The sequence below is a fragment of the Bacillus rossius genome, chromosome 1 (assembly GCF_032445375.1).
Source record: "Bacillus rossius redtenbacheri isolate Brsri chromosome 1, Brsri_v3, whole genome shotgun sequence".
Lineage (NCBI taxonomy): Eukaryota > Metazoa > Arthropoda > Insecta > Phasmatodea > Bacillidae > Bacillus > Bacillus rossius.
Genome location: NC_086330.1, coordinates 365,124,645 through 365,151,372, shown reverse-complemented (window position 1 = coordinate 365,151,372; position 26,728 = coordinate 365,124,645). Strand labels below are relative to the sequence as shown.

Sequence of the window (26,728 nt, the reverse complement as noted above, 5' to 3'; positions counted from 1 at the left end):
TTTTACCTGGGCCCAACCTATCTCTAGTTATAGTCTAGATTTAAGAGTGAGGGGAGTTAGTCATGGCGCCAATCGCTGCCATGGCTGGCCAATCCCCTCCTAGCACATGATGCATGCGACCCTCTCCTTGCATGGCTAATCCCAGCATGACTAGGCGTATAGGCTTCGGCCTAAGACGCACCTAGGTCCCTCCCTAACCCGGACCCCTCCAAAATACACTTAGTTTTAGTTAGGTTAGGAAAAATTTAAAAAAAATTAAATGGACATCTTAGGTCTCTCGGAAGTTTTTTTCATCGTGTTGCTTGATGTCGCGCGGTCGCCACGAGGAGCGCTGCGGTCGGCGGTGTTTGTAAACAAAACAGCCGACTGCCGGCGCGCCCCGTGAGAGGGGATAGTATGGGTGGTGCCAGCGAGGGGTGGAAGGAAGGGGGAAGAGAGGGGAAGGACAGAGTGTTTGAGGGTCAGTGTGCCGCGGCGGCCGGCTATATAAGACAGGTTAATGACCTAATTGCGAGTATTCCGTGCGGCCGTGAGCCGGTGAAGCTGTGGCTTTCTCTCTCTTCTCTCTCCACACACACGCGCCGCCTGCTACCTGAAGCCTCCCAGGATGACGGTGAGTTATGTGCTTTTTGCGAGACAGTCGGTGAACCTATTTGATTTTTTTCGGATTATTTTCTTCACAGGCTGCACAATATTTTTTTCTGTACTTTTCCCGATTATTCCTTTGAGAACTAGTTGCCAAGAAATAGTTTGTAATACTACAAGATATTAATTGTAAATTTGTGAAACCGCTTGCTATGGTTATTTTTGCATGTATGAAATAGGTTTTTTTTTATTTTTTAAAACAATAATAAAATTTATTTTCGCACTTACGAAAATTGGTACATATTTTAAAATTTCGACCATGTTTTATACAAGCATACACATTTTTTTTTACCCATGGAAAAGATAATCGAATATCCAACAATTGCACTTTATTTTGATGTGCGCAGTTAATACTGGAAATATTTATAAATAACTTTAACTAACATGGGTACTGGAACAACACGACGCATAATTTCCCGGGCAAGAATCGGAACACACTATAGCTACCAACTTTTTTTTTGTTAGCGACACAGTTTGTTTTCACGTAAATGTACAAATTTAATTATATCTGTGATTTTGCATAATTTTTTTCAGTTCCAGTTACAAAAAAATTGCAGAGTACACTTAAGTGTTCCGCACACAATCAAAACCCTTCATTGAGTTGACTGACAATTAGGTCTGAGTAACACGTGATCAAGCCAGCATTGTTATTTGCTGTTCCATTGTTGTACATAGTATGTCTTCAGATCACGAAAGTCAAGAAAAAAATCCCGAAATAAACTGTAACGGCAATGGAAGTTATGCATGTTTATTTTCCACCAGCATTATGCTAATTTCCGTTTTGGTTTTCGGCGCCACACTTCAGTTTGCAGTTCCACATTAAATATGAGCATTAAATATGAGCAGTTATTGACTTTTGTCTAAGTGCAAGTGAAAATTGTCTCGGAAATGTTGTTAGTTTTCTATTGTTTTTTTGTTTGTTTTTTTTCAAAATCGGTATATTCCTGCGAATACTTACTATATTTGTTTCTTATTACATTTTCTCGTCTTTAAAATGGCTTATCACATATTTAAATAATCACCCTGTTATATAAAAAAAGTTGTAAGAATATTTTACTAAATGTTCTTGAAAAAGTCCTGAAATCGGTTTATCCGGGTATTTGTAAAAACCCTATACCAGGAAGTTGAAGAGAACTATTTTCATATCACTAGGGGCGTCAATTATGTTTTCTTTCGAAAAATAAAAATTTCGAGAATCGCTGTTGGTTAAAACACTGTAGCAATGTCGCCTTTTGTGTTTCCTTGGTTGGTTGAATTTCCTTCATTATTTACGTCTATTTTCAACTCACGAATTGTTACCACAGCCATTATGTGCGGAAGCAAATACATAAACGGCTTTTCTTCGAAGCTCCGAGATAGAAACCGTTGGCGCAGGCATACCACGTTGCAGTCTAATGAGTAGAGACCGGAAAAATTTCGCGAATTCATTACGCGATAGGCTAAAATACAAATAGTTATACCTCAGTGCTGCCTCTGCTATTGGCTCACAACTCACCTGGATGACTCTGGGCCAATGAGAAACACCCAACCAAAGCTTTATCGAATCACAGGCTGCTACGTTGGGACGTCTCACGAGACAGCAGCCAATGAGTGGGTGACATTTGACCGTGTGTACGTAGAACTATGGAGTTCATCCTACAGGTCATTGAACCCGCGAAATTTTCCGGTCGCTACTCCGCAGTCCCTTCAATACTTAGTTAATATTCACCTGCTCATTGGCTGCTGACTTGTGAGACGTGTGAACTGGGACAATCTTTTGCTCGAGAGTTTGTTTTTTTTAACTGGCCCACAATTTCGAAGACAGACGGTGAGCCAACACGAAAAGCAGCACAAAGGCAAACGTTCTTGAATTTTTAACTATTGCGAATTAAAATCAGCAATTTTTTTTCCGGTCTCTGGTCCAAATGTGTATGTGCTTCGTGTCTATTTTGCTGGCATTTGGAAACCCGTACATCTATGAATCTACGAGGCTCCAGTCTCAACAGGGAAGTACTGTAAGGGCTCCGCCTATACTCGGGTACACATACGGTGTTAAGAGCTTCAGGAAAAACAACGCGATTTCAAAACTACTCAAGATATCCCGATGGGGTCTGCTTACGAAAAGCATTTAAGAGTTCGCTGAGGTCTGAAAAAGTGTTTTCGATTTCGGATTAAGTTTTTAAACTGTATTTTTGTAAGTGTTAAAATGGCTAAAGCGCATGTTTTCAGAGTAATTTTTAAGCGTAAAACAACCAGTACAGATTCTTCAAAGCACTTAAGGGACTTGCATTACACCTTTATCTTCATTTCTCGGCCATATGTTACGGCCACCGCTCAAATTTCAAAAAACTAATATAAGAGAACACATTCAAAAACTAGAAGGTCAAGGTTTGATACTTTCTGAGAAAATGGGACACAAACATTGCAGATTTAACATGGGCAAGATAGGAAAGTCACGACTCCCCTTAACTAAATGTAATGGCGAAAATGGAGAGAAAAAATTGGTTGTCTGTAAAGTCGGTTTACGGACGATAGTTTAACGTGACGTCATAACTAAAACATTGATGAAATGATTGCATACTTTTATGGATAAAATTGAATTAATTTTATTGAATTATTACTATTTTGTATGGATACAAAGGAGTGAAATGAATCTACAATTTAATTGATAAATTTACTTTTATTTGCACTCATTAATTCAAATATGTTTATTACTTTAACGAAGAGATTATTTTAACTAGAACTGTTATACATGTTTGCTATTTAACTTTTTCCAATCTGTGTTATTCTGTCAAGGATAGGACGATGATAGGAAAAGTAGGAAACGAATTGGAGTGTTTCAAGTTTAATGTGCCTCGAAAAAGTCAAATCGAGTGGAAGAGAGATAGATGCGGCGCAAGCGTACAATGAGCATAACGGGACACAGTGTAACGGGACAATGTGCGTAACGGGATCCTTTTTCGTGCGTGCAGCCGGCGTTCATCGATTTATTAGACGTCACGTCAAAGAAAATCGTAATGACGTGTGAGACAAGCCTCAAGCCATTGTGTCGTCTTCACGGGCTGATCTGATCACGGATTAACGTCGTGTTCTTTCTCGCACGTCGAGCGTGACTCCTGATAGGTGCACTCTGCCGCATGTCGTTCGACAGCCTCTCGTGATCGCCCGACCTTTCAGGGGGGGAGGGGGGGGCAGCAGTCGTGTTTCCGGGTCGCCAGATTTCGAGGGGAAGCAAGTTTGACAAGATTACTTTCCCTCTGGCCCTGTCGACAAAATGATTCATACTACTACCTACTTCATTTTTTCATTCGAACAAAACAATCCGGCTACCGGGAAAATTTCGCGGATTCATTTCACGATAGGCTAAAACTCAAATACATACACATTTAAGCTGCCTTGCTGTTGGCTCACTGTTCATCTGGATGTGAGAGGTATGGTTCCGTGTCGGTGCTACTCAGATCCCACAGAGGGGGCTGGCTGTGTAGGTGGTCTGGGGGTTCACGGCGGAGCTGGGGGCGGGTCGGTGGGGCCGAAGTTGGGATGGGTCTCCTCAACCTCTCGACCTAGCCGGGCGCTCTCCAGTAACATGCCGCGATTGGAAATGGCAAATATATTTCCCGGTTTTCGGAACCCATGTTGGGCACTGGTAGCAGTGTCAAGCATGTAAAAGACCCATCTTTCTCCTAACCAGGATAACGCCCTAACGGGATCATATGCCTGAGGGAGTATTGATGAATTATGAGGCGTGAACCTAAGTTACATGTTCATCTGGACGACTCTGGGCCAATGAGAAACATCCAATAATAGAAGTAGTGGCGAATCACAAGCGAACCAGTTTGGGACGACTCACGAGTCAGCAGCCGATGAACTGGCGTTATTTGCCCGACCATACAGAGGACTGTGCATTCTGATTTAATACAATTTCTTTGGACATACGCCATTGAAGTTTCGCACTGTTTGCCATGGAAAAAATTTCAAGAACCCAAATAAAAAAAAAAAATTATAACATGAATCCACAAGGAACAAGCCTAAATCAGCTGTGTCAAACAGATACACTCGTAGCAGCTCTTATTGACAACACAACGTCGACAGCACAGGCGAACACATTCAAACTTAAATATCAGACAGCACAAGAATTCCGTTGAAGGAATCTAGTCATGAAAAAAATATATTTACAGCACAGACGACCACAGTGGGCTAAAAACGAGACAGTTTTAACAATAACAGCAAATGCAGGCAGACAACAAAACGTGGAAAACGCAGCAAATATACGAACACAACGATGAAGATAAGCAGATATTATGGCCAAATTAACTATGACAGCACCGGCGAACACAGTAGGTTTCCTGTGACAAAACAGTTGCGATGTTTCGTGAACTGGCATCTGTTTCCGTGATCAGCACAGTAAAGAACACGGAAAAATATTTTCTGTACTTTTACTAAAGTGACCGTTTGAAACTAGTTGCCAATAAATACAAGTAGTTTGTAATACTACAAGACATATATTGTACTTAACTTTGAAAAACACATGACTATGGTAATTTTTGAATATAGGAAATAAAATACATTATATAAAACTGAGTATTTCTTACAAAAATTTACACGTAATTTTATGTTTTATTTGATGTTTCATTCAAGCATATTTTTTTAACAATGGAAAATATACACGAATATTCAATAATTGGACTTTGTTTTGTTGCATAATGCTTATTATGAGCGCAGTTAATACTGTGAAGTTATTCACTGCAATACTGGAAAGCTTCAGTGCAATTTGTTTTTGTAAATGGAACAGATATAATTGTGTTAAAATTGAAGATTTTGTCAATATTTAAATTTACATTAAAACAACTGTATCACTACAAAATAGTGTTCTCAGTATTACTGGGTTCGGATTCATAACCGGGCATTTTTGCTTTGTGTTGTGCCAGTTCCTCCAATAGTTATTTATATTTAAACAATTCCCTGAATAGCTTTCAAGTATTAATTGCGCCCGTCAATAAGCACGATGCAACAAAAAAGAGAATTTTATGAATTTTCGTTTATCTATCTTATGCATGGTTTGAATAAATTATGCTTGAATGAAAAATGAATTTAAATATGAATATCAAATTATGGGCCAATTTTTGTAAGAAATATTTAGTAGGTATCAACTCTAAAAAAACGTATTTCATATATGCAAAAATAACCATAGGCTTATGTTGTACAATGTTATATCTTTTTTTGTAGTATTACAAACTATTACTCGGCAACTGTTTTCCAAAGAAATTTTTTGTAAAAGTATATATTTTTTTTTCGTGGAGCTTCGTCTGACATCAGAAAATAAATTCTTTGATGATTCTTGCAATGGAGAAGATGGAATTAATTTTTTTTAGATAACGCTTTTGCTGGTTACACTGTATGTCACAGAAAAAAAAAACAGTCACGTACAATAAAGTTTAAATCCACAAACAAACTGAAAACCGGCCAAAATCAGTCGTTGACAAAATTTAAATGGGTAGATCGCACAGAGAAATCCGTGGAAAGAATTCGTCACAAACAAATATTAAAGCACAGCAGGCGAACACAGAGTGGGCTGACAACGAGGCAGTAGCAACAAGAACAGTGAATACAGACAAAAACCGATCTCGGACAACACTAGACAGACAATCTGGACAACACAACAACATAAGCACATACGAACACAGCAGACTTGCGACGTTTCAGAAACTGAGTTCTGTTCCTGTCATCACAGACCGATTGTCTTAATCTACTGTTCTTTTTGTAACTGCCTCATCGTTGTGTTAATCTGAGCTGTTATATATATATATATATATATATATATATATATATATATTATAATTCCTTCCACGGTTATTCTTTTGTTTATTCGGCTGATTTTTGATTGTTTTCTGTGTGTGTGCGTATTCACCTTTATTGTCCTGTACTGAGTTTTCTCTATAACCTATAGTGTAATTAGCAGTGGCGCTTATCTAAGGGCACGTGTTTTTAGCGGAAAAAAAAGTGTCATGGGCACGGCCATGTGTTGCACGTGAATTCGTGTACGTAACAGGTAATGTTTTCTATACAAAATATAAAATACGCTATTTTATGTATGTTATAATCATGTTTGAACACTAAGAAGTCATAATCCACTTGCATAATAACAACCTCCCCAGCTGCAGATGTACTGGCACCGTCGTGGATCCGCTCGGCCGCATTCATTCTTTTACGTTCCCGGCACTGCTTCACTCGGTCATGTGGTGTTTCATTGGTATCATTCGGTTGCTTTTGGGAAACACTTTCCAATCGTATACGATCTCTGTATTTGGATTTGGCTTTTTGACGTGTATAGGCCGACATTATGTATATTTTTGATTATATATATATTTCTTATTTTGATACCATATATATTCACTGGCTGCAACACCAATCTGTATCCCCCGATTTTGTTATCATCAGAGACCGGGAAAGTTCGCGAATTCATTTCGCGACAGACTAAAATACAAATACCTCAGTGCTGCCTCTGCTATTGGCTCACAACTCACCTGGATGACTCTGGGCCAGTGAGAAACGCCCGACCAAAGCTTTATCGAATCACAGGCTGCTATGCTGGGACGTCTCACAAGACAGCAACCAATGAGTGGGTGACATTTGACGGAGTGTACGTAGAACTATGGAGTTCATCCTGCAGGTCATTGAACCCGCGAATTTTTCCGGTCCCTAGTTATCATTCGTTTTTTGAATTGCCTCCCAATATGGAAACAATTTTAAAGACGTATTCACGTCAGAAATCTTATCATCAGACTGCAGTTAGGTATGCCCGCGGCCGTCTGCAAGAGAAGCCCTCGCCCTGTTGGGCCGGGCCACTGTCTGTCTAGTGTCATTGCTTCCTCACTGGATGGCTGTGATCGGTGAGCTGGCAGTAGACTCGCACCTCTACCTCACCAGCCGCCGACGAAGGTTCAGCGACCCGTTCTTTCCCCTCGGGGCAAGGTACAGCTGACCCAGAGACGCCCATGTCCGCCCCCTTCCCCCTAACACAACTCCCCCCCCCCCCCCCCCCGCAAAACCTCCCTGGTCTGCCGAGGCTGCCTCCCGGCGTCGCTTTTACCTCGCGCCAGCGACTCGGCGCGCGGGCTTTCACGCCGCCCCCACACGTGCGCCGCCCCCGGGAGTTTCTCCCGCCCCCGGCGAGGCACGAGAACACCTCGGCTGAAATACCCCCCCGAGGGGCCCCGGTCGAGTTTCGGAACTCATTTAAACGTTTCCGGCCTTCGCGTCGGATTTTGAGACCAAACACCGGTGCTTGAGTCGCCTCTTGACCGGCCCTGCACGCAACTGGACGCCGTCCGCCGCTGGGACAAGATGGCCGCCTGGCCGCACTGTTAGAAATCACTAGGGACAGGAGAAATTCGCGGGTTTAATGACCTCCAGGATGAACTCCATAGTTCTACGTACACTCGGTCAAATACCACCCACTCATTGGCTGCTGTCTTGTGAGACGTCCCAACGTAGCAGCCTGTGATTCGATAATGCTTTGGTCGGGTGTTTCTCATTGGCACAGAGTCATCCAGGTGAGTTGTGAGCCAATGGCAGAGGCAGCACTGAGGTATAACTATTTGTATTTTAGCCTGTCGCGAAATGAATTCGCGAATTTTTCCGGTCTCTAGAAATTACAGCGAAAATACGGACTTTCCAACGAAGAATTCAACTCAAATAAACGCAGAGATATTCGTAATTTCAAAATAACTTAAACCTTCGAAGAAACTCATCGCCGTATTTCGACTTCCTAGTTGTAGATATTTTTCGTTCTAAACAAAAGTTAAACAAATACCTTGACAAAATAATAGTGTTCTAACTGCGGACTTAAACAGTTTTTTCTTTAAAAGGGTTGTTAATATAGCAAGTATATTGTTTCGGATTCGTGTTCAAAGTAATTGAACTCAGTGTACGTAAGTTTACTAACATCCCCGGGTAATTTGTAACCAGCGTTCTTCGTAAATTGAAGGTGAAAATTTTGAACAGCGTGGTTTGCCGGACAGCGTGCAGACCTCCAGGCGTTGACGCGCCATTTGCAAACCGCCCGAGATTCCTTCGAAGTTTCTCATTACGAAAATGCATTTGACAGCATTAGCACTTGTCTATACAAGTTTGGTTCCATGGTTTTTTTTGTTAAGGCCCCCGCCTACCCGGGCACACACACGGTGCGCAGAGCTTCAGGAAAAAAAGCGCGATTTCAAAACTACTCAAGATATCCGAGTGGGGTCTGTTTACGAAAAGCATATAAGAGTTCGTCTAGGGCCGAAAATTACTTTTGATATCAGATTAAGTTTTCAAACCACATTTATAGAAGAGTTAAAACGGCTAAAACGCATGTTTTCAGAGTAATGTTTAGGCGTAAAACAACTGGTGCAGATTATGGAAAGTATTACACCTTTATCTTCATTTCTCCGCAATATAATGTTACGGTCACTGCTCAAAGTTCACAGTTATCCTGTGACTACGAGAAGACTGCGCGCCAGTTCAGAACCTTGCGCTTAGAGGCTATATCGCGCTGGAAATACCAGCAAGCGTCGCGCTTATCATTCCGCCTCCGTACGCTAGCCACCCCGACAGCAAGACAAAAATTACAAGACTATTGCTGGGGACAGGAATATCTTAATTTAAAAAAAAAGAAAGAAATCCGAACGCCCATTAGACTGCAATAAGTAGAGACAGGAAAAATTTCGCGGATTCATTTCATGATATGATATAATCCAAACAACTGTATCTTTATACTGCTTCTGTGATTGACTCACAGTTTATCTGAAGGACTTTGAGCCAATAAAAAACCTTTAACCAAAAAAGTATCGAATCGCAAGCGTCCCAGTTGACAGGTGTCACGAGTCAGAAGCCAATGAGCAAGTGGCATTTGGCTGAGTGTGTAGGGGATTGTGGAGTCTATCCTAGAGGTCATCCAAAGCGCGAATTTTTCCAGTCTCTAGTAATAAGGTCTGCCACCGCCAGCGGTTTCTTCCTTGCAACTGGCGGCCGTCTGCAAGAGAAGCCATTTCCTTATTTGTATTCCGCACTGAATTACTATGGTTGTTGTTCTAACATGCAACCTGAGAGAAACTCAACCAATTACGAAACGCAGAATATGTTAACAGTGTTTTTTTTTTCTAACCCTCAGCTAGTCTCGTAATCTTTCTCGAGAAACACACGGCCCTAACTTCTGCGAAAAGCGCGGATCATGTTTACAGTTACGGCCGCGGGAACGTCTACACTATTTACGTTGTATTTAAACTGCGCGTTTTGAAAAAAAAAATTGTGTATTTAGAAATAGGGATGGAGACCAAACAAAATTACTTGCCCCGGGCCCTTGCTTAATCTCACCTGTCTCTGTCATTCTATGCTCATCGAAGACACCGAAGTTGGTAGTAGTACGGGAACGATCCGTGAAAGTGAAAGGATCCACGTTGAGGATTCCTACAAGGCCCTGGATTCTTGTTGGGTAGGACTCGTACTTGGTGGTGGTGCTCCGATTGCTTGGAGCAGGCTCCAAGTTCCCTAGCCCGATGCGGAGTCGACGTGGTGAGCGAAGACACAGCTCCGGTACTAGCCTGGACAGCTAACAGAGGTTGGATAGGCCTCCACCGGACCACGGGTGCACTGGGTCCCAGTGTGATGTGGGAGGTCGGGATAAGCGCCGGCAGTGCTGATAAGGTCTAAGGGCTCAGGACACAGCCAACTGTCTGGTTAGCTGAGAGTGGTAAAGGGGCTGAGGCGGTGACTATGCTGGGATGGGTAGTCCTAGCCTCTGATCATAGCTGAAGCTATAACACCGTGGGTCGACTCCTAAACTACCTTGTAAGGGCGCAGATTCGGGAGGGAAGGTCGGAAAACACTGGCTCTGCACACAACTAGACGCCGTCTGCGTCCTCCGGGGCAGGTTCAGGACATTGCAGTTGCAGAAAGGAGCCTTCGTCCTGACAGCAGTATCTGCCCCGCGCGACTCCCGGGCAGATAAGCCCTTCAGTGCGTGTTCCCGCCCGCAGGTGACGGATGGACAAGGCCTCCCCGGTGGGCGGAAAGCCGCGACAACAGTTCGGCATGCGGGCCTGCCGGGGGAAAGTCGGCAGTCCTACCAACTGCAGGTTCGCGGCATTGTTCCCTGCGCGCAGATAGCGGCCCGCGATAGCTCCCGTTCTGCGAAACAAAAGGACTTCTCATCGTACAAACGTTACGTGTTGAATTCCCGCTGTGAATATGAAAACAAACTATTAGATGGGTTTCATCATATTCAGGCCGGGGTTGGGCAATGTTTTTACGAATGTCTTTCGTAGTGTGAAGATGTAGCGACTACGCAAAACAAACTAGGCCTACTTACTAACAAACGTTCGCAGTTAAAATATCATCTAAACTTTCTTTTTTTTTCCCCTTGTTAAATCTTGAAGAACGTTTATTCATATTACTTTTTGGAGGTCGTGTTTCATCCTAGTGACAATTCCGTTACTTACTTCAACACCAGTTCCGGTGCATTCGTTGGACATCAACGTTAACAGATTAACCACATGGTTCTGATTTCAGTGAAATTATTCAGTCAGGACAAAACTAGTTCTGCGTCCATAACCGAAAGAGCTGAGCAATCGACGCCTCTGTTATATATTATTTAACGTAAAGTTGTAATTTGTGCCACCGGGGTTTCTGGCCGGTCACTGCAGGCCATGGCTGGCGCCCTTTCGGTCTGCCTGAACAAAGCTGCGGTCTGTTCCGTGCCTGGACGCTGACCAGTGTTGCCAGAGTGACGCCACCCAGCCTGTTTACATCAAACGTGTTATTTTATAAACCGCCTTTAATTGAAATAAGTGTTTTAGTTTTTTTTTTAAATGTTACTATTTGTTGATGTTTTTTTCCCAGACCATTGATTAGTGCATTACAGTATTTTCACAGTTCGTAGTCATTATGTCGAAAAATAATTCACTGTTAAAAAAAAAAAAAACAATTATTATTACACAGGAGAAACTATTTGTAACGGCCAGTCATTATCAATAGTGACAAGGTATACCATAAAACCATGTGCTGTGTTCAAAAGAGATCTTTTTTTTAAATATTAAGTGTTATTGAAACCAAGTTTGCTTCTTTAAAATATGACTCCTTAGAAATAAAAAAAATTACGTTATCAGATGATAATGAAAAACAAGAAATAGTAAATTAATTGAAACCAAGGTTGCGTCTTTCAATAACACTCCTTAGAAATAAATTTAAAAAAAAGTAATTTCAGATGATACTCTTAATAAAATACAAGAAAATGTATTTCCAAAATTATTTTTTCCAAATTTTACTTTACAAAATATAATTTTGCACATAAATTTAACATTTTTTTTTCATTGCTTTAAAACGTCGTGTTCTACAACTCTTTTTTTCTCTGTGGTGTTTACCTGGCAAAACAGAGCACACGGAAACCAGGACAGCGCTAACGGCAGGAATCGTGCATTAGAAAGAGAGATAGATAGAGAGAGAGATAGAGATAGAGAGAGATAGAGATAGAGAGAGATAGTAAATGCCTAGGGGCAGGAATTTTTCGCGAATAAACCTGAACGCCTAATAGACTGCAACAAGATATATGCGCACCAACAGTTTATTCCTTGTGATTGGCGGCCGTCAGCGAAAGACGTCGATGCCTCATTTGACCGAGCCACTCTGGACGTGTTTGCTTCCGTGCTGAATTACTGTGATTGCTGTTGTAACAATCGACATGTACCTGGAAGAAACTCACCCAATCACGGAATACAGACGATGCTACAGTGGTTTAACTTTCAGCTAGCCTTGGTTTCTTTTCGCGAAATATGCATGGCCCTAAAAATGCCCACTTAAATGCAGACGGGCTATAGCTACCGCGGCTCGGGTGAAATCTGCCAGAGACACGCCTCGCCAAGTGGGGACAGTGCTACGAGCCCAGAACTAGGCACAGCGCGCAGAGGCTAGGCACAGCGCGACACCTACATCGCTGGCCTCCTAACAGTGGTGTGCCGTTCCTCGACACACTGACTTCCGAGCACGTACCACGCACGAGAGAGAGAGAGAGAGAGAGAGAGAGAGAGAGAGAGAGAGAGAGAGAGAGAGAGAGAGATTGTCGCTAGCCCCTCCCATTGGCGTAGATCCCGCGGAATTGGGGGGAGGTAAGTCCACTGCAAACATTTTCACCTTTAATTGATGAAGAACACTGGTATCCAGGGATTTCATAATTTTGCTGCTTTTTTTCCCGTAAATTCACAGACACTGAGTTCACTTACTTTGAACATGAATTTAAAAAAAATCTTGATATATTAACAAAACTATAAAAAAAATACCTGTTTAGTTCCACAGTAAGAACACTCTAATTTTGTACGTGTTTACCTATGTTTATAATAAGTCGAGATTCGACGTAGTTTCTACGAAGATACAGTTATTTGAAATTACGAAAAACTCTTCGTTCGTTTGAGTTAAAAGTCTTCATTGAAAACAAAAAAAAAAAGTCTACCCAGATGGTAGGTTCCAATGTTCCTTCCTTAATCTTGCATTGTGATTGACTCCAAAGTGCTGCGAGAGCATTACAGTCGGTATTGTACAGTGGATGGCTCTTGCTGAATTTCCGTTTATGGAACATTGTTAACTTCTTGGCTTTTTAGTTGGGACCACGCCACTGCAGTCGGCGATGTGCCCGGGCGTTCCGACGGGCCTTGTTGCAATTTTTCTTTTTCAAGGTCGAAGAAGAGGAGACTTGCGCCAGTGCCGCAGACAACTGAACAAAATAAGTCGCCCTTGAAAAATTGCCGAAACGTCGGGCACAGCATCATTCACAAGGACGTGGCTTCAGACCAGAAGCCGACAAGTAGTCAGTGACTCTAGTCACGAAATACTACGATACTGATGCAGAATAATTGTAGTTGATATTCGCGGCGGAAGCCTCAGAGGTCGTGATGGCCGGCGCGCCTCGTTCACACACGATCATTCCAGGTCCTAGTCCGAACTGACAGTTTGGACTGAATCGAGGCCCTCTGCACACGATCAATCCAGGTCCTAGTCCGAACTGACAGTTTGGACTGAATCGAGGCCATCTGCATACACAATCAGTCCAGCTCCTAGTCCAAACTAACAGTTTGGAATAAATCGAGACCCTCTGCCCATACGATCAGTCCAGCTCCTAGTCCGAACTGAGAGTTTGGACTGAATCGAGGCCCTCTGCACACGATCAATCCAGGTCCTAGTCCGAACTGACAGTTTGGACTGAATCGAGGCCATCTGCATACACGATCAGTCCAGCTCCTAGTCCAAACTAACAGTTTGGAATAAATCGAGACCCTCTGCCCATACGATCAGTCCAGCTCCTAGTCCGAACTGACAGTTTGGACTGAATCGAGGCCTTCTGCATACACGATCAGTCCAGCTCCTAGTCCAAACTAACAGTTTGGAATAAATCGAGGCCCTCTGCCCATACGATCAGTCCAGCTCCTAGTCCGAACTGTCAGTTTGGACTGAATCTTTCGATGGCATATTTCATTTCATATCTCTCCCCTTAAAGAGCTCTTTTCGTACCGAAGTATTAGTTTCTGATATGTAAACATCCTAGCTCTCGGAATACGGCATTTGGTAGCAGTAATTTAGTGAATGGAACGGTAGTCGCATGGAACGGAAAAGTGTAACCAAGGCGCAGCCATCTGTGACTGATGGCGCGAACCAAAATTCACAAAACCAAAGGAAAACTTTACAGCATTAACTGTTCTATGAATTGTAACAATATTGGCAGTATTTTAATAAATTTCCATGTCGAAAATCAGGTCCAAAGCCGGTTTTCAGTATTTTTTCTAAATCTTTTTCACTTTTATCGGACTCATTTCATTATATAATTTTAACTATCGCTCTGTAAATGGAATGTTTCGATAGTCGACGTAGCTGCACAGGCAGCAAATTCTAGCGGCGGGTGTGGAAACTACTTGTGATTCGTGTCCAGAAATGCAGTTGAAAACGCAGTGATTTGCGTACATTTATCACGCTCGGCATTATTTTCAAACATGATACGTTGAATTTTAATGTCCGAGTTTCGTATTATAAGTTTATTTGCAACATGAGAACCCATGAATTTTCTCGTTACTGATGTTAGATGCTTACCATCATTGGCGAGTAGCCTACTGAAAGACTCGCTCATATATATGTTTTTAATACTCATTGGAACTTTAACAGCCACTTCTTGTAGCGAGCCCGTTTTTTGACGTGACAACGTCTAATAAATCGATGAACGCCGACTGCACGCACGAAAAAGGATGACTCATTGTCCCAATGCACATTGTCCCGTTGCGCTTTGTCCCGTTACGCTCATTGTACGCTTGCGCCGCATCTATATCTCTTCCACTCGATTGGAACAACCATCGATTTGACTTTTTCGAGGCACATTAAACTTGAAACACCCCCATTCGTTTCCTACTTTTCCTATCATCGTACTATCCTTCACAGAATAACACAGATTGGAAGAAGTTAAATAGCAAACTTGCATAAAAGTTATAGTAAAAATAATCTGTTCGTTAAAGTAATAAACATATTTGAATTAATGAGTGCAAATAAAAGTAAATTTATAAATTAAATTGTAGATTTCATTTCACTCCTTCTTTGTATCCATACAAAATAGTGATAATTCAGTAAAAATGATTCAATTTTATTCATGAAAGTATGCAATCATTTCATCAATGTTTTGTTATGACGTTGTCACGTTAAAATATCGTCAGTAAACCGACTTTATAAACAATCAATTTTTTTTAATTGCCTGTAAACGCTGAAATGGAAATCTGTTTAGGCGAGGCTTCCCCCGAAACCTCATTTGTCGTCCAGACGGCGCGTGGTCACTCGTCTGACGGGTCCATTCGAAGCCGGTCTTCTCGTGCTTCAGGCTGGACAACTTGATTCACTTTCTCTAAGACCCGTTCTTCAATGGCACGTAAACGGAGACGGATATCACGGAACATTTCACATTCGCGTCTGCCGGTTCCACAACGCACGGAAACGTAACAAACAGCAACCAACGAAATTGCATTTCAAGGTTACGAAATAATATTTAATTTAAAAAAAAATTATATGCTTCGGAATCATATCACAGTCAGAATTACACTAGATGTTCTTGTATTTGTAACAATTTTTAACGCATTTAGAAATTAAACAAACATGGCTACCAACGCAGCAGAGTGCTTGGCTTCTGTTGGTTGCACGGAGAAACGTAAATGGAAGAGCTCAGTATTGCTGAGCTGATACGTATGGGTACGTCTCCGTCTGCGTGCCGTTGTGGAAACTCTGTTCCGTGAGATTCGTCTCCGTTTACGTGTCATTGTAGAAAAGACTTAGAACCACCTTTTCTCGCTCTAACCTTGCAGGCTCTTAAAGTGCTAACATACTTATTTATCTTTCAATAATATACGTCTAATATATGAAAAAAAAAGTAGTCTGACTACAATTCAAGGCAATTAAGTTATCTATCCATTTTAAAATAAATACGAGAAATGGATATGATTTTAAAGAAGACATCTTGGTTGCAAAAGTCTTTATGCCATTTCTATGTTATATCATGTGGTTTTAAAAACTCGGCTTCGTTAATTCACAGTTTATAACTAAATTGAATTCATGAAGGTAATATTGACTGAATGCTACAGATAGTTTATCCTGCGAGGTCACATGTGTTTAGAATTTAATTAAATTTTTGGGATTAAAAACAGTTGCAATAATAATGTACGATGTATGCCTTAACGAAGGCAAATTTTCAATATAAAAAAATACTAATATGCTGAGAGAAACCTTTTAAAACCATATTGTGTCTTTCGTTTCCTGTCTCTCGCTACCTTAACCTAAATTTTATTTGGATTTGATGTAATTTCTTACGTTGTTGATAAACATAAACATATGTTGAATATGCTATATTTGAATAAGTAAAGCTCTCCAACAGATCCGTTTATGTTTCTTCTGTGAAAATAAAGCATAAATATCTGCTTGTGGCATGCGTCTGAACGCAAATTGCGTTCGAGCGCGATTTAAATACAGTTAAACACCTATTATCACATATAAATACATACACGCCATAAGTTCTCCATCGGAGATAGGGGAAAAAAATATCAGAATATTTTGGACACCAGCTTTGGACCTGATTTTCGATAAGGAATTTTATCAAAACACTGCCTATCTTGTTGAAATACAGTAAATAGAGTTAATGTTATAAAGTTTTCCTCACGCCATATACCTAGAGACCGGAAAAATTCGCGGGTTCAATGACCTGCAGGATGAACTCCATAGTTCTACCTACACTCAGTCAAATGCCGCCCACTCATTGGCTGGTCTCTTGTGAGACGTCCCAACGTAGCAGCCTGTGATGCGATAAAGCTTTGGTCGGGCGTTTCTCATTGGCCCAGAGTCATCCAGGTGAGTTGTGAGTCAATAGCAGAGGCAGCACTGAGGTATAACTATTTGTATTTTAGCCTATCGCGAAATGAATTAGCGAATTTTTCCGGTCTCTACATATACCACAGATTGCAGCACAGTGTTACACATTTCCGTCCCACGCGACTTCCGTTCTACGCATGAAATTACTCCTACGAAATGCCGCATACCGGGAGCTGAGATGTTACACATCTGAAATGATACTATTGTTTGAGACGGAATAACGAACATTATCCAGTCAAAACAATGTTGAGACTTGGCCAAGCTCTTCCTAGCGCTGTTAGCATGGGGGAGAAACTGTAATTGCGGAAAAATGAAACCTAGGTCTTTTGAAGCAGTTTCGGGCCCGTCCGCTAGATGGTGGCTGTCACAATATATTGCTAAAATAGCTACATTCAGTGTGAGAAGTAATGCATAAGCTATTATCTGGCAAACAAACCAGTGAAAATTAATTTACTCCATTTTGGTAGCTACATATGTTGTGGCGTGGCAAAACAGAAATTTTTGCGTCTCCTACTCATTTGTATATAACATGACCTTGTTCTTTGCACAGTTGAAATCACTTTTACTAAGTTATTAGTCGTCAAGAAGATAAATTAACATTACGGGGACTCCCCTTGCGGGAGACCTCTCTTTTAAAAAAAGGGGGTTGTCTGTAAAGTCGGTTTACGGCTGATAATTTTACGTGATAACGTCATAATAAAACATTGATGAAAAATTGCATACTTTTTAATTTTCAAATATTATTTACAGTTTTTTTTCAATTTAATTTAAATAATTTGTTTAAATATAATCACGAACAATTATTTAAAAAGCCCACCTTAACCTGTTTGATATTATAGAAGATTTTCTCGCACGGTGGTTGGCCGGTTCTTGCACGCTCGGCTCATGCGGTACGTGACAATTTTTCGTGCGTGCAGCCGGCGTTCATCGATTTATAAGACGTTATCACGTCAAAAAAAAACTAACATAAAGCTTTGTACTAGAACCTCTACCAAGAGTTTTTAAACTAGTAGTTATGGGCCCGCCCAACAGATAGCGACACATGTCGCGTGAAACATGGTTTCACCAATGTCCCCTAACTTTTAAGGGCTGCTTAAGGCATGTGTAAGGGCTGCCTAGCACATTGAATCGTTTCACCAACAGTTAAGGAACTCTTAAGTAATCTTAAGCATCCCTTAGTTTAAGTGGTGGAAATCGGGCCCCTAACTATTTAAGCGGCACTTACTGTCACAAAACAAGAAAAATAAAATGGATGCCATGGAGGAATACGAACTAGCCGAAGATGTACATTTTATTTTTGATATAAATGTTATTGCTGAAGTTGTGGAACATTTTTAAGGTGAACTTAATGTGAAATCCTTTATTATAAATACATTCGAGAATGTTCGCATACTCCACTTTTATTTAAGAACTCATTTAATAAGGAAGTAATTAAAGGTTTTTCTTTTTAAAAGTCTTAAAAGAACATTTATTACAAGGAATTTTGTATGTCCTAAAGGAAATAAACTGATTTTTTTTTATTTTCATCTGCTATTAAAACTTAGTTTACACTTAGACAAAATTACAATAGCGAATAAATTCTCCCATGCTGCGTCCTTTTCTTTGCTCGAAACAGCATCCGTCCTCTTATTTTCTATTATATTTTTATGCCTCTCAACTAGGCTCAACACCTTCATTTTCTCATCAGAAGAAAAGTTTTGCGTTTTCATTCTCTTTGTTTCAAACATTTTAACACTACTTTGCAACGTCCATATAGCTACTACTTTCCGTGAAAATACACTAACATCGTAACATCCAATTACTGCGAAATTAATAAACATTCAGATATTTGTTTACTGTTTAGTAAAAATATTTGATTGGCTTATGTATGTCACGTGACAACAAGTTCGAAGTACCAACCTGAAAACTATTAGTACTTATATCTGTACGAACCCTCGCTCTATGGCAAGCAAGTCCCTAACTAAGCAACCCCTACATAAGTGAATGTTACGATGGTGAAAACCAATTTCGTGAGAATTGACTTTAAGGAACGCCTAAACTTAAGCAGTCCTTTGCTGAGGGTGTGTTTAGGAGGCGTTGGTGAAAACGGCCCTAAGAGTCGCACTTCTATACCTCCCTCCTTGTTCTGTGACAGTTAGTTCTCGGGCAGCCTTCTTTGCACAGACGAGAGAGCCAAAACCCGAAGTTCCCCGAAGTTCATGCATTTTTCCGTATCTTTAATGTAGCTATCCTAACCAAATCAACCGTCCACAATGTTTTAAAGTTTTTATAATGTAGCTAACCTAACCTAATTGACCATTAGTAGGGGCATGCTGATTTCGCGAAAAGATTTCGGGACTAGATGAAAGTAAAAACACTGTAGCATCGTCTGTGTTTCGTGATTGGGTGAGTTTCTTCCAGGTACATATCGATTGTAACAACAGCAATCACAGTGATTCAGTGCGGAAGCAAACGCGCCCTGAGTGGCTTGGTCAAATAAGGCAACGACTTCTATCAACACCGCCATATTTATTTACAATGAACAGAAAAAAACAACCGAAGATACACGATCGGGCGTTTGGCTCTCTCGTCTGTGAAAAGAAGGCCGCCCGTCAGTTCTCGGCTCCACTAAGCGGGCCAGGGAAGCCAGGGTCTTCTGCAGAGCCGTGGTCCAGGGCGCATCGCGACAACTGGCGTCAGCGCCGAGGCAGGGGTGATTCCGTTCCAAGGAGGAAATGAAGAAAGAAAAAAAAAAAGGCTGTCTAGAAAGTCGAGGAGTGAAGACTCGTGTTTATTTCAGAAAGCGCCCCAGTTTTCTCCGGGAGGCGCTGCAAGCGACGAACGAGTTGACCAGAAGTGCAGATGCAAGTCGACATGTTTTCTTTGAAGAGGATTAGATATAAACTGCGGTTACACAGAAACTTGCCTTTTTTTTTTTGCATAGTTAACTGTTAAAAGTCCCATTTTAAGCAGTTTAGGGACCTACCCAAAAAGAGAGATTGGTGGATTTAAAAAGTGAAACTTTCCAGAAGAAAGGATAATCCTTTTGTCTCCATAATGACTTGATTGTAGTTTATAAGAGGTGACTTAGTGTATATTTATTATTTATCTGAGATAAATCGTAATTATGGTACGAAGTAGACAGTAGCAGTGACCATTAAACTGAAAACATTAGATTCTCTAATGTACTTATTTTTCTTTGTGAATAGGTAAATCCCCAAGAATATTAAGGGGGTGAATAGGAATACGCCATATTAGGTTCAACGTATATTTTTAAGATAAAATTTTTTTACGTCTTTCAATTTTTCACTGTTTGGCTTCGTTGAAACATAGTATTTAATTTAACTGAACGCCTGGAGTAAATAGTGACTGGCTGTTGCATATAGTTTCCTCTGTGAAGTCACCGTGATCGCAGATAGTAAAAAGTTACTTTAAATAAAAACTACGGCGTGATCCTTGAAGATATCCTAACTTGCGACCTCGGCTAATTAAGAGCAAATTTCCAATGTTAAATGATTAAAAAAATTAGTGATGGCTTAAAAATTGTTTAAACCGATAAGGATTATTTTGGTACATATCTTTCCCCGTTAATTATGCAGAAAATGGGAGATGCATATTCATATTTCATGCATGACCATGCTTCAAGTGTATACTAAAAACTTAGACAAAAAGAGTAAGGTTGCTTCTGGTCGGAGCGGATTTGGCTCATGGGACATACACAGGAAAAAAAAATCCTTTCGTTTACAAAAGATTCCTTTGTGAACCAGTTGTCAGAATATAATTTGTAATACTGCAAGAAATATACTGCAACACATGGGTATGATTATTTTTGCATTTATGAAATATATTTTTCGAGATAGTACTGAGTATTTCTCACGAACATCGGCACATAATTTTATATCTAAAATATTGTTTAATTCAAGCATAAATGTTTTTTAGACCGTGGAAAAAAAATATTTAAGTATTTTATAATTTGACTTTATATTGTTTTATTATGCTTCTTAATGTGCGTAGTTAATAATGGAAGGATATATTCAGGGAACGGGTTACATGTAACTTTTAACAACTGGCGGTACTGGGACAACACAAAGAATAAATGCGCGTGTAAGAATCCGATCCCAGTGTTACTGCGAACACTATTTTGTAGTGATGCAGTTGTACAAATTTACAAATATCTTTAAGTTTACACGAATATTTCTCATCCGTTAAAAAAAAAAATTCCCAGTGTAGGTACTGCAGGGAAACGAAGCAAGGCCGGGAAGACAGGAAGCCAGGCGGGAGGAGAGATGCACAATAGAAGGGGATCAGTGGGTCAGCGGAGGCAGTGATACACTGTCCCACGGACCTAGCTTCTGCGCCGTGTCTCGTCCAACCAGAGACATGCTGTGTGCGCACGGTCCCAGCTCTCTCAGTGCTGCCAACACCGCCGTTTCAGGTCAACTCCCAACGGCTGAGAGCGGCTTGCCGTCATGATTTCATTAACGTTCGCGGTATACCGTGAACATACCTACGATTCGTCGATATTTGTTTTTCGTGTGTCTGAAAAGTTTCAATAGTAAAGAAATATCTTTGTTCTGTCACCAGGAAGTCAATAATCTACAGCTACACTGTCGAGTTATGGAAAACATTGGAATGCTCGTTGTGGGACGTTATCATAAAATAGTTCTATGAGGTCTTACGTATTGAGGGGGGGGGGGGGGGGGGAAATTCCGCTAAACAATCACCGCCGTTGTTTCACCAGGAAGGTATTAAAAGTAGATGATTTGGGCGTGGACCGTATTTAAGCCTAGTTACAACGTCTTTGCTTCAAGTTTTTTTGTGCCATGCTTGGTCTGTGATATGCATTATACGTAATTGATTTGATACTTCGTCTCACTCATCATGCTGCGTTGTATCGTGCTCGAGTTATTATTTTTATTTCAAACCAATAATCAAGTATGTACAAGTATATGGTTGTGGTATTTTTACATCATGTTTGCTATAGCGTGTCTGGAAACTCTGAGATGTCCTACCTGCGGTCATACTTTAAGGCTTAGACTGTGTACTGATGCTGTTCATGGTCACTCACAACTTCAGTTTCCTTGTTTATTCAGCTGCATAGTCGCACATCACAGAATCTCTACAGTTTCAATTGAAAAAAACATTAATTTAATAAAATACGAATACAAAAAAAATATGTATAGACTAATCAGTGAGATTATTCTTAAGAATTATTAGTCCTCTGCTATCTTGGATGTTGTGCTGTAATTTCTGATTTGAGGTTTTCTGTTTTATATTTGGGATTTTTCTGTGTTGTGTAAGTATTCAACATTTGACATTAGCTGATATTTGCTTTTTCTCCGTGTGTTTATGTATTTATTTTGCTGTCCAGCCTGTGGTTTCTTTCTATGACAACAAGCTCAAACCAGCATTGACGTATGTCAAAATACTATGTTGAATATAATAAACATGAATAGCGAAAAAATATTATTCAAACAAAACAATATTTTACTTATGGACTCGCTCTTTTAAGGTCCATTAACAACAGTCCAAAACTGTGGACGATACGTATCCTTATTCTAATGTGAATGACTCCACAAATTACCCTGTCTACAATTTATTGTAATGTCCGAATCTACTAATTTCTAAATTAGTCACCAGCGTGCAGTAAATATATTGCACAAAAATGAGTGTTTTTGGTTTGTTTTTGTTTATTGATTTCATGACTTAATAAAATCCTGATCTTCATGGCTTCCTATCACACCGTTAATCCTTTCTGTTTAAGAGAAAAAAAAATTGAAACGGGAAAACGCTAATATCATGAGTGTTCTTCTTCCATGCTACCGAAGAACTCATATTGAGACAAAGAGTTCTAATTGACCATTGTATTCGGACCAGGGTGATTCGGACCACTGTCCACGCCATCCATGGTGTCAGAGGGTCACGTGAACCGAACAGTGTCCGTCGGGTACAATTTGAGACATTGGAATTGTAGGACGGGGCTACATACACTAGCACTTCTCTCCCATGGGAAGTTCCCATTGGACGCGATATTATGATTGGCGCATCAGCATTTCTGACGGGTGAGCGGCCACGGAAATCAAGTCAACGTCCAACGACCGGAAATCGTAGTCCAGCGAGTGAAACCGAATCGTTTCAAACGATCAGAAAGATTCCGGCGGTCGCGGAGGAAAAGTTATTTATCTGGCCCGCAGTCGAATTTCCGATGATCGGGAGCAACTTTCACCGCGTCGACTCCACAAAGACGCGTGGCGGGAAAAGCGTGCCGAGAGAAATCCCATCTGGATTGATTACCGGTGTCTTCTAACGAGCTGGGCCATTCTGGTAACCAAATTAGTCCGACACTTCGCGACGCAATAGGAACCGGAGTCTTTCGAGTGTAGTTAAGGGACGTTCGCATTTACGCTGCACCTGGGCGTGTTTTGTTTAAAGTCCGTCGAGATAGTATCATAAAATATTGAAAGAGTGCAAAATATCTAGTTAAATAAAACATTCGAGCTAAATATGTTATTATTTTTGAGCGTAATGTTTCTTGACAGCGTGGTCATTCGAAAACCACATCATAAATTTAGGGTTCGGGAAGCCATAGGAATCCAAATTTAGTATGGCTGGACTTGGGGATGCAGGAATGTGAGCCCGGTTTTTTGGCCACGGTGACACATTTTTTTGAATAATAAAATTTAGCTAACTGCCTCAATCTGTGGGGATTTATCATAATTTACCAATACACTGAACTGTGACATGTTTGCGACCAAATGCAAGACATTGCTCATTAACGCACAACCAGGAACCCCTAGCACCGAGCGCCGGCTTGTATCCGACGCTTCCTCCGTTGCTGTGGCGATGCTTGCATCTCGCGGCGAGGGACGTGTGTACCAATGTCACGTGACGTGTGTTGCAGGCGCTCGGCACGGGAGCAGGTCTCTGCGCGCTGGCGGCCATGCTGTCGCTCTGCCGCCCGTCGACGGCCGAGTACCGCTACAAGCTCCGCGGGCCGCCGCGGCCCCCGGCGCCGCCGCTGCCGCCGCCCCTCAGCATCCACCGGCCCGGCAAGCACCCCGCCGCCTTCTACAAGACCAAGTACCCGGGTCCCCGCGTGTCCGGCCCGCTGCTGCGGGGCCCGCCGGCCTTCCTGTTCGACCAGCACCGCCACGCGCCGCGCTTCCACGGGCCCCCGCACCTCGGCCGGCTCAGCCCGCCCGCGCTGCAGCCCCAGGCGCTGCTGTTCGGCCCGCCCGCCGCGGAGCACTTCCCGCCGGCCTTCGAGCCGCACACCACGGCGAGGCCCGTGCTCTACCCCGGCCTGGGGGTGGACGACGACAAGGGCCCCATACACACCATCCCGGCGCCCAACCTCAGCCTCCTGGACAGGCCGCACGGCGGCGCGCCCGCCTACCCTCACGCCCTCGGCGAGGGCTTCCCCAGCCACGTTGCCCAGCCCGCGCACAGCCTGGTGTCGGCGGCGCAGCAGCCGTCCCAACTCGCCGCAGGGGCGTACGCCGGGTCCGGAGGCGTGTCCATCCAGCCGTCCATCAGCTACCAGGTCCGCGAGGAGACCAACGACCACGCCGGCGAGACCTACGACGGCAAGCCGGTCTACTTCGCGCCGGACCCCGACCCCAACCTGCCGGCGCCGAAGATACCGCCGACCAACGACCCGCACTCCGTGCCGAGCAACGGCCGGTCCCCGGCGGAGCTGCTGGTGCACCACCTGCAGTCCCAGGGCACCCCGCTGCAGCTGTTCGAGACCAGCACCAACGTCATGCACGACGGCCAGTCGCTGTCGTCGCAGGACCTGTACCGCCTGCTGCAGGGCTCGCTGCCGCAGCAGCAGCAGCTGCTCGACACGTACCCGCTGCCGCTGCTGCAGCAGCCGCAGCTGCAGCAGCACATCCTGCAGCAGCAGGCGGCCGGGTTCCCCCCGGCCCTGCTGCAGTTCCGGCAGCACGGCGAGGTCGCCGACAACTCCCTGGCGCTGCGGTCCGGCGGAGAGGAGTTCCGCCCGCAGCTGCAGTCCTTCAGCTACGAGGAGCACGCCGCCGACCAGGCGCAGTACTCGTCGCGGCCGCACTTCACCCAGGTGCTGGACCAGGGCGACGAGGAGGCGGCGGGCAGCGCCCCCGAGCCCCAGGTGGTGCGCGGGACCGGCGAGGCAGCCGGCGGCGCAGCGCGGGAAGGCCAGGACAGCGCCAACGAGGTGGAGGACCCGGGGAAGGCCGCCCTCTACTCCAAGGTGGCGCAGGGCGCGCAGCTGTACTCGTCGCTGCCCAGCCGCGAGGCCGCGGAGGCGCTGGCGACCCTGGCGGCCGCCGGGAACGTCAACAGCCACTTCATGAGCCGGCTGAACGGCGAGTCCTCGCCCGAGGAGGACGACAACCAGGGGTACGGTGAGGAGGATCAAGATCAAGATCAAGATCAAGATCAGGAGCAGGAGGAGGAGGAGGAGGAGTACGACAACCAGCCGTCGTCGACGACCGCTCCTGCCACCACGACCCCGGGCCGTAGGCTGCCCCAGACGTACCAGCAGCAGCGGCAGAGGTACCAGCCGCAGCCGGCCAGGGCGCAGCTGACCGGGTACTACCAGGTCGGCCAGGAAGAAGAGGCGGACGAGCCGTCCAGCGAGGACCCGGAGGCCGGCCATGAGCTGCAGTTCGGCGCGCGGATCAGGCCGAAGCGAGACGACGGCAGCGGAGACTAGCTGCCTTCCGGTGCCCGCGGGTCGACCAGACAACTCGCACAATCAGACTCTGACACTATCACGTCGATCACTGAACACACGTGACTTCTGTACTTGCCGACCGAGGAATCTCACTTTTGTTGGTATGCAATTCTTAAAGAAATTTGGTTTCGTTAAAGTAATTAATTTATCGTATCGTTCCTATGTACACGGTAGTTATATGTAACTAGTGGAGGATGGGAGCAAATATTTGCTCTGAAACAAATATTTATTATTAAAAAGCATTTGGTGTGACATATATATGTATTTATATCAATGTTCAGCGAATGAAAGAGTTTTTTTTGTGATCAAATAAAGAATTTGTTAAGTGTTTATGATATTATTTGTAACTTTTCTTCGTAAGATTAAGAAGTACCATTTGAGTAATATTTTTCTTTGTTAAAAATAACACTCATATGTATTGGTGTTCAATTCCCACTGTGTGATTTATGTTTACGGCGATTCCATGAGGAGTTCCAGTAAAAATTTAATGTTTATATTTATTTTCTTAATATTCTTTGAACTATTCTTTTTGCCATTAATTGCTTTTGTAATTAAATCCTCAAGATCTAGGCTAAATAACATTCAATTTCTAAATTTTGTTTTTTACTCGTTATTAAAAGAAATTTTATCGTTCAAAATGTCATTTCAGTAACATAGTTTATGATTGTGCAATACGTTTAGCAGCTATATTAAGATGTGATATAAATAAATGAAGTAGTTATTGTTTAAATTTAAAAAAAAAATAGTTATAATTGATATTGAGCTCACATAACTAACTCATGCATTATATTATTATTATTTTACGAGCATTCTGAATAAGGCATAAGTACATACTTTTTTAAAACTACGTTAATGTACAGCAGTTTGTTACAGAAAAAAATTCTACTCAGTAATGTTTGACACAGTGTACATAATTGTAATTTCCGGGAGGGAAAATGTATAAACTGAAGGTTATCAGTAAAAATTAATATTTTTTTTTTGTTTTGGAAA

General features: G+C 42.6%; 1 protein-coding gene across 2 annotated transcripts in view; it reads left to right on the top strand.

Moving 5' to 3' along the window:
• LOC134530543 (putative NAD(+)--arginine ADP-ribosyltransferase Mav) overlaps positions 1-26,034 on the top strand; it is a 35,113-nt gene extending 9,079 nt beyond the window's left edge. For both annotated transcript variants that reach the window (XM_063365469.1, XM_063365460.1), the window contains one exon: positions 23,921-26,034. In XM_063365469.1, the coding sequence (XP_063221539.1) occupies positions 23,960-25,717 (1,758 nt within the window). In that variant the 5' untranslated portion in view covers positions 23,921-23,959 and the 3' untranslated portion in view covers positions 25,718-26,034. The remainder of the gene's footprint in view (positions 1-23,920) is intronic.
• The last annotated feature ends 694 nt before the right edge of the window (positions 26,035-26,728 follow it).